This window comes from Coregonus clupeaformis, chromosome 35, assembly GCF_020615455.1.
Source record: "Coregonus clupeaformis isolate EN_2021a chromosome 35, ASM2061545v1, whole genome shotgun sequence".
Classification (NCBI taxonomy): Eukaryota; Metazoa; Chordata; class Actinopteri; order Salmoniformes; family Salmonidae; genus Coregonus; species Coregonus clupeaformis.
The window spans coordinates 37,849,673-37,858,747 of NC_059226.1; the positions used below are offsets into that span (position 1 = coordinate 37,849,673).

Sequence of the window (9,075 nt, forward strand, 5' to 3'; positions counted from 1 at the left end):
AGATAATATAACACTACACCTGTATATAGTAGATACTATAACACCTGACCTGTATATAGTAGATACTATATCACCTGACCTGTATATAGTAGATACTATAACACCTGACCTATATATAGTAGATACTATAACACCTGACCTGTATATAGTAGATACTATAACACCTGACCTGTATATAGTAGATACTATAACACCTGACCTGTATATAGTAGATACTATAACACCTGACCTGTATATAGTAGATAATATAACACTACACCTGTATATAGTAGATACTATAACACCTGACCTGTATATAGTAGATACTATAACACCTGACCTGTATATAGTAGATACTATAACACCTGACCTGTATATAGTAGATAATATAACACTACACCTGTATATAGTAGATACTATAACACCTGACCTGTATATAGTAGATAATATAACACCTGACCTGTATATAGTAGATACTATAACACCTGACCTATATATAGTAGATACTATAACACCTGACCTGTATATAGTAGATACTATAACACCTGACCGGTATATAGTAGATACTATAACACCTGACCTGTATATAGTAGATACTATAACACCTGACCTGTATATAGTAGATACTATAACACCTGACCTGTATATAGTAGATAATATAACACCTGACCTGTATATAGTAGATAATATAACACCTGACCTGTATATAGTAGATACTATAACACCTGACCTGTATATAGTAGATAATATAACACCTGACCTGTATATAGTAGATACTATAACACCTGACCTGTATATAGTAGATACTATAACACCTGACCTGTATATAGTAGATAATATAACACCTGACCTGTATATAGTAGATACTATAACACCTGACCTGTATATAGTAGATAATATAACACCTGACCTGTATATAGTAGATACTATAACACCTGACCTGTATATAGTAGATACTATAACACTACACCTGTATATAGTAGATACTATAACACCTGACCTGTATATAGTAGATACTATAACACCTGACCTGTATATAGTAGATACTATAACACCTGACCTGTATATAGTAGATACTATAACACCTGACCTGTATATAGTAGATAATATAACACCTGACCTGTATATAGTAGATACTATAACACCTGACCTGTATATAGTAGATAATATAACACCTGACCTGTATATAGTAGATACTATAACACCTGACCTGTATATAGTAGATAATATAACACCTGACCTGTATATAGTAGATACTATAACACCTGACCTGTATATAGTAGATACTATAACACCTGACCTGTATATAGTAGATAATATAACACCTGACCTGTATATAGTAGATACTATAACACCTGACCTGTATATAGTAGATAATATAACACCTGACCTGTATATAGTATATACTATAACACCTGACCTGTATATAGTAGATACTATAACACCTGACCTGTATATAGTAGATACTATAACACCTGACCTGTATATAGTAGATACTATAACACCTGACCTGTATATAGTAGATAATATAACACTACACCTGTATATAGTAGATACTATAACACCTGACCTGTATATAGTAGATACTATAACACCTGACCTGTATATAGTAGATACTATAATACCTGACCAGTATATAGTAGATACTATAACACCTGACCTGTATATAGTAGATACTATAACACCTGACCTGTATATAGTAGATACTATAACACCTGACCTGTATATAGTAGATACTATAACACCTGACCTGTATATAGTAGATAATATAACACTACACCTGTATATAGTAGATACTATAACACCTGACCTGTATATAGTAGATACTATAACACCTGACCTGTATATAGTAGATACTATAACACCTGACCTGTATATAGTAGATACTATAACACCTGACCTGTATATAGTAGATACTATAACACCTGACCTGTATATAGTAGATAATATAACACCTGACCTGTATATAGTAGATACTATAACACCTGACCTGTATATAGTAGATACTATAACACCTGACCTGTATATAGTAGATAATATAACACCTGACCTGTATATAGTAGATACTATAACACCTGACCTGTATATAGTAGATAATATAACACCTGACCTGTATATAGTAGATACTATAACACCTGACCTGTATATAGTAGATACTATAACACTACACCTGTATATAGTAGATACTATAACACCTGACCTGTATATAGTAGATAATATAACACCTGACCTGTATATAGTAGATACTATAACACCTGACCTGTATATAGTAGATACTATAACACCTGACCTGTATATAGTAGATACTATAACACCTGACCTGTATATAGTAGATAATATAACACCTGACCTGTATATAGTAGATAATATAACACTACACCTGTATATAGTAGATACTATAACACCTGACCTGTATATAGTAGATACTATAACACCTGACCTGTATATAGTAGATACTATAACACCTGACCTGTATATAGTAGATAATATAACACTACACCTGTATATAGTAGATACTATAACACCTGACCTGTATATAGTAGATACTATAACACTACACCTGTATATAGTAGATACTATAACACCTGACCTGTATATAGTAGATACTATAACACCTGACCTGTATATAGTAGATACTATAACACCTGACCTGTATATAGTAGATACTATAACACCTGACCTGTATATAGTAGATACTATAACACCTGACCTGTATATAGTAGATACTATAACACCTGACCTGTATATAGTAGATACTATAACACCTGACCTGTATATAGTAGATAATATAACACCTGACCTGTATATAGTAGATACTATAACACCTGACCATTATATAGTAGATACTATAACACCTGACCTGTATATAGTAGATAATATAACACCTGACCTTTATATAGTAGATACTATAACACCTGACCTGTATATAGTAGATAATATAACACCTGACCTGTAAATAGTAGATACTATAACACCTGACCTGTATATAGTAGATACTATAACACTACACCTGTATATAGTAGATACTATAACACCTGACCTGTATATAGTAGATAATATAACACCTGACCTGTATATAGTAGATACTATAACACCTGACCTGTATATAGTAGATACTATAACACCTGACCTGTATATAGTAGATACTATAACACCTGACCTGTATATAGTAGATAATATATCACCTGACCTGTATATAGTAGATAATATAACACTACACCTGTATATAATAGATACTATAACACCTGACCTGTATATAGTAGATACTATAACACCTGACCTGTATATAGTAGATACTATAACACCTGACCTGTATATAGTAGATAATATAACACTACACCTGTATATAGTAGATACTATAACACCTGACCTGTATATAGTAGATACTATAACACCTGACCTGTATATAGTAGATAATATAACACCTGACCTGTATATAGTAGATAATATAACACCTGACCTGTATATAGTAGATAATATAACACCTGACCTGTATATAGTAGATACTATAACACCTGACCTGTATATAGTAGATACTATAACACCTGACCTGTATATAGTAGATACTATAACACCTGACCTGTATATAGTAGATACTATAACACCTGACCTGTATATAGTAGATACTATAACACCTGACCTGTATATAGTAGATAATATAACACCTGACCTGTATATAGTAGATACTATAACACCTGACCATTATATAGTAGATACTATAACACCTGACCTGTATATAGTAGATAATATAACACCTGACCTTTATATAGTAGATACTATAACACCTGACCTGTATATAGTAGATAATATAACACCTGACCTGTAAATAGTAGATACTATAACACCTGACCTGTATATAGTAGATACTATAACACTACACCTGTATATAGTAGATACTATAACACCTGACCTGTATATAGTAGATAATATAACACCTGACCTGTATATAGTAGATACTATAACACCTGACCTGTATATAGTAGATACTATAACACCTGACCTGTATATAGTAGATACTATAACACCTGACCTGTATATAGTAGATAATATATCACCTGACCTGTATATAGTAGATAATATAACACTACACCTGTATATAATAGATACTATAACACCTGACCTGTATATAGTAGATACTATAACACCTGACATGTATATAGTAGATACTATAACACCTGACCTGTATATAGTAGATAATATAACACTACACCTGTATATAGTAGATACTATAACACCTGACCTGTATATAGTAGATACTATAACACCTGACCTGTATATAGTAGATAATATAACACCTGACCTGTATATAGTAGATACTATAACACCTGACCTGTATATAGTAGATAATATAACACCTGACCTGTATATAGTAGATACTATAACACCTGACCTGTATATAGTAGATAATATAACACCTGACCTGTATATAGTAGATACTATAACACCTGACCTGTATATAGTAGATACTATAACACCTGACCTGTATATAGTAGATACTATAACACCTGACCTGTATATAGTAGATACTATAACACCTGACCTGTATATAGTAGATAATATAACACCTGACCTGTATATAGTAGATACTATAACACCTGACCTGTATATAGTAGATAATATAACACTACGACCAAAGAGAAGCCAAAACCAGACTGTAGATGATATTAATGTTCCTCCTCTTCCTCTTCCTCTTCCTCTTCTGTCTCTGTCTCTGACTCTGACACCGCTTCAAACCTGTCCTTTAGATATTAACTAGCCCTCAAACTCTTCTCTGCCTGCCTCTTGCTAAATCATCTTTACTTGGGCATCAACTTAATCATCACAACATCAATACTTTACTTGGGCATCAACTTAATCATCACAACATCATTACTTTACTTGGGCATCTACAGCAACTCTGCAGACAATTCTACTTATTTTGCTGATGACCCTTTCTCAAACTATTTCTCAAAATCCTCCTCAAATTCTTCCTCAAACTCTTCCTCAAATTCTTCCTTAAACCTTCCTCAAATTCTTCCTTAAACTCTTCCTCAAAATCCTTCGTCAAACTCTTCCTCAAACACTTCCCCAACCTTAAACTCTTCCTCAATCTCTTCCTCAACTTTAACTCCTATCTTCCCATTCATCCCCTGCCTTCACCTCTAAACCCTCCTCTTCTATAGCAGCCTTTTCTTCCAGCTCTTTAACAATGTTGAAGGTCTTACTCTAACCATCCAGATACGTGTGTTTCTTACATGGCTCTGTAAAACAACTATAGCTCTAACTCAACTCATTTCCCCTCTAAGTCTGATTCTGGTATCTTCCTTCTTCTTCTCCTCTAATCCTTCCTTCTCTTCTGCCGCTTCCCTCTACCTCTAATTCCATTATTTTCCGACGTTCCCGTCCTTCCCAGGCGAGGAGGAGGAGGAGGAGGAGGGGAGTCATCTTTCAGCAGCAGTCCTCGTCGCGTGGGGAGCATTGGGAATGTCAGCCTCAGTGGGACTGGGAGCCGGAGGAGCAGAGCTGGGAATAATGGAGGGAATGTTGGGAATTCTGAGAACACAAACGACGTTCCAGAAGAGGAGGAGCCTCTGTTCTCGTCCACCCCGCCTCCGGAGGACGTCAACGGAACCCTGCCAGAAGAGTAGAGGGACAAAGTGACACCCCTCCTTTTAAACACTGTCCATCCTCCTCTCTCTCTCTCCTTCCCTGAGTTCCCTCAATCCCTCCCTTGTTCCCGCTCTCCTTTCTTCCTCCTTCCACTCCTCCCTTCTTCCTTCCCCTTCCTCCCATCCCTACTAATATTCTTATACCCCGCCCCCTTTTATGCATCACCTATCTGTGACAGTAGCTTGGATTGTGTCACCAAAATGTCACAAAGTACCGTGTGAGCTGTTTTAAACTGAATTTATATCTTATTGCAGAGGTCTTAATATATATCTGAGGTTATAGCTTATTGCAGAGGTCTTAATATATATCTGAAGTTATAGACACTAAAGATTGTTTTTCTCTATGCACTTTTATTTTATTATATTTTTCTAGCAGTGGCTATATTTTAGAAGAAACTCATTTAATAATCTGGGAATCTCATTGTGAATTGAGTTTTATAAAGTAAACCATCAAACCCACGGACAATACTTTCTTAGATAAATTCAATCAAATATTAGGCTGTGTCCTCTGCCTTTGTTTTCATTTATGATGAGTTCCTTACCAACACACACACACAAATACTACTACTGCTACTACTACTACTACTACTACTACTACTACGTTGACATAAAGGTTCACATAAAATTATGTTGCTTATTCTACATTCATATACAATCAAACTAGCCTGATCCCAGATCTGTTTGTGCCATCATGTCAACTCATTGTAACTGATGATGACACAGACAGACTGGTACCCAGACTACAATAGCCTGCATGGCTTTTAGCACCATTCAGGGTCAAGGGTTATTAAAATGAACATCAGGTTGAATTGTTTGTGAAAACACCTAAATATCTATTATAAATGCTATAAAACTACTTTCAATCCCCACAATCTTGTGTTCTTGTCTGTGGATTTTGTTCAACAGCAAAAGACGGCACTTTCACTAAGTCAGTTTTATTGAGGACAGTTGGGACGGAGACACATTTAACCAAACATGCCTTTTATCAGATACAGGAAGAGGCATCCCAGGATGAAAACATCTTCACGAAAAACAAATTTGTATATTTTTGTACAGAAGCTTGTGAGTGGCTACACAAAGCAACATGACATCTCATTGGGTGTCCATCTCTGTGACTTCCTGATTCACAGAAACAAGACACACCCATCCACACAGTGAGGTTTTTAAAGCTACAAACGTTTCAAATGATATGATATTGCTTCATACATTCTACCCCTGAGCAACACGCAGTAACAGTCACGCATAGGTATCCACTCCCATTTTAACACACCAAACATTCTATTTCTTATAACCTATATTATTAGTACCCTATAGGGAAAAAGTAAGAACCCAAAGCAAGTGAATTAACCCTTTCTTACATGTATTTTGTAACATAAAACACATTTCCTTCATTGAAGTAGTCATATGTCTCCCTCATCACAGAACAAAGGTTACTTTCAGAGTTGGGCTCAGTTCCATTCATTCCATTTCAATTCAGTCAATTCTGAAACTAAACTGACATTCCAATTCCAAATGTCTCTCAATGAAAAAAAAGTGTGAGTTTACTTCCTGAATTGAAACAAAATTGGTTACTTTTACACTCCTGGGTGGCAGAAGTACTGAGCTGAACTAAGCAGCCAACTAACAACATTCTGCTCTTTAACTTTTGAGTTTCCCCGATACCAAACCCACTTAAAAATAATAATACCTAGCTCTGGGCACTTGGTAAATCTGTAAGAATTGGATAGGTATCAACATGGTGAATACTTCACCTAGCCTAATCAGAGGACAAGGTGGAGGTGTTAGTTCCCATATTGCGTTGCTACACCCGTCTATCCAACAGTTTCAGAACTACTACATTTGCCTTAGACCTAGTGGGTAGTTGGGGCTAAACTTGAATTTGTTTGACATTAAGTCTATGACGCTACATCATTGGCTAGAAGTGAATGGGCTGAGGTGTATTACCGGTCCCTGAGCAGTAGAGAGATACAGAGAGACGTCTTCAATAAGGTCAGATCACACTGTGGTCTCAGAGTACGGCACAAAGCGTCACCCAACAGGATATAAGCCACTACGCGCTGTTCATCAACGTAGGTGGGACAGTATTTGAGTGCGTCCAAAATGGCACCCTATACAGTACACTACTTTTGACTTGCTCGTGTGACGGAGTACTTTTAAATGGTCAAAAGTAGGGCCCTTTATAGGGAATAGGGTGGCATTTCAGACACAAGCCTGACATCACAGAATGAACCAACCAATACCCAAAACATAAGGGTGAGAATTATCAAACAGGTATTCAAACGCATATACCCAGGCCATTGAGCGCCTTTAGAACGCGTTATCTCACTGAGCTAAAGCCAAGGTATTACCCTAGAGAGCTAACACGAGTCTTCAGATCTCAGGCAAGGTTATTCATCATTCAAGCATAGTTACCCCAGTGGATCGCAACCAGTGGTACTAGAGCCCTTGGGGGGAGTAATTGGCCTATCCACAGGGGGTACTTGAGAAGACTCATGAGACCATAGGCTTACTGGTCAAATAGTCATGAGACCATAGGCTTACTGGTCAAATACTCATGAGACCATAGGCTTACTGGTCAAATACTCATGAAGGGGTATAGGGCAGAGTGTGGTGTACAGTACTTGGTGGTGTCAAGTAAAGGTTGTGAACCACTGGTTTATCCTAGCCAAATAAATGTTACACTTGCGCCGCCATACACAATATGTTAAAACACTTGTCACCTTGTATGGGTTAAAAACCAGAGCCACAGCGTCAAAACCACAGCGTCATTCATAGGGTTGAATAATTCCAGTAACTAAAACAAAAAAAATCATAGGATTTCCAGAAAATCCCAGTTGGAATTCTGGATTTCTTGCTTATTCCTGCTTGATTCTGTGAATCTTCTAACCATGATTTCTGGAATATGTGGGAATTTTGCAGCCCTAATCATTCACAGGTAAGGCAGACACATAACAAAAATACATCTTGACTACCCTCTGTACAACATACCTGGCTGTCTGAGTTCATATCCAAACACACTGCTCAAAAAAAATAAAGGGAACACTTAAACAACACAATGTAACTCCAAGTCAATCACACTTCTGTGAAATCAAACTGTCCACTTAGGAAGCAACACTGATTTACAATACATTTCACATGCTGTTGTGCAAATGGAATAGACAACAGGTGGAAATTATAGGCAATTAGCAAGACACCCCCAATAAAGAAGTGGTTCTGCAGGTGGTGACCACAGACCACTTCTCAGTTCCTATGCTTCCTGGCTGATGTTTTGGTCACTTTTGAATGCTGGCGGTGCTTTCACTCTAGTGGTAGCATGAGACGGAGTCTACAACCCACACAAGTGGCTCAGGTAGTGCAGCTCATCCAGGATGGCACATCAATGCGAGCTGTGGCAAGAAGGTGTCCAGAGCATGGAGGCGCTACCAGGAGACAGGCCAGTACATCAGGA

The 9,075-nt window shown here is 36.7% G+C and overlaps 1 protein-coding gene across 1 annotated transcript in view; it reads left to right on the forward strand.

Annotated features, from left to right (window-relative positions):
• LOC121551690 (myosin-11-like) overlaps nt 1-6,565 on the forward strand; it is a 67,902-nt gene extending 61,337 nt beyond the window's left edge. The window contains exon 44 of the mRNA XM_041864407.2: nt 5,372-6,565. Coding sequence (XP_041720341.2) covers nt 5,372-5,606 — 235 coding nt within the window. The 3' untranslated portion in view covers nt 5,607-6,565. The remainder of the gene's footprint in view (nt 1-5,371) is intronic.
• The last annotated feature ends 2,510 nt before the right edge of the window (nt 6,566-9,075 follow it).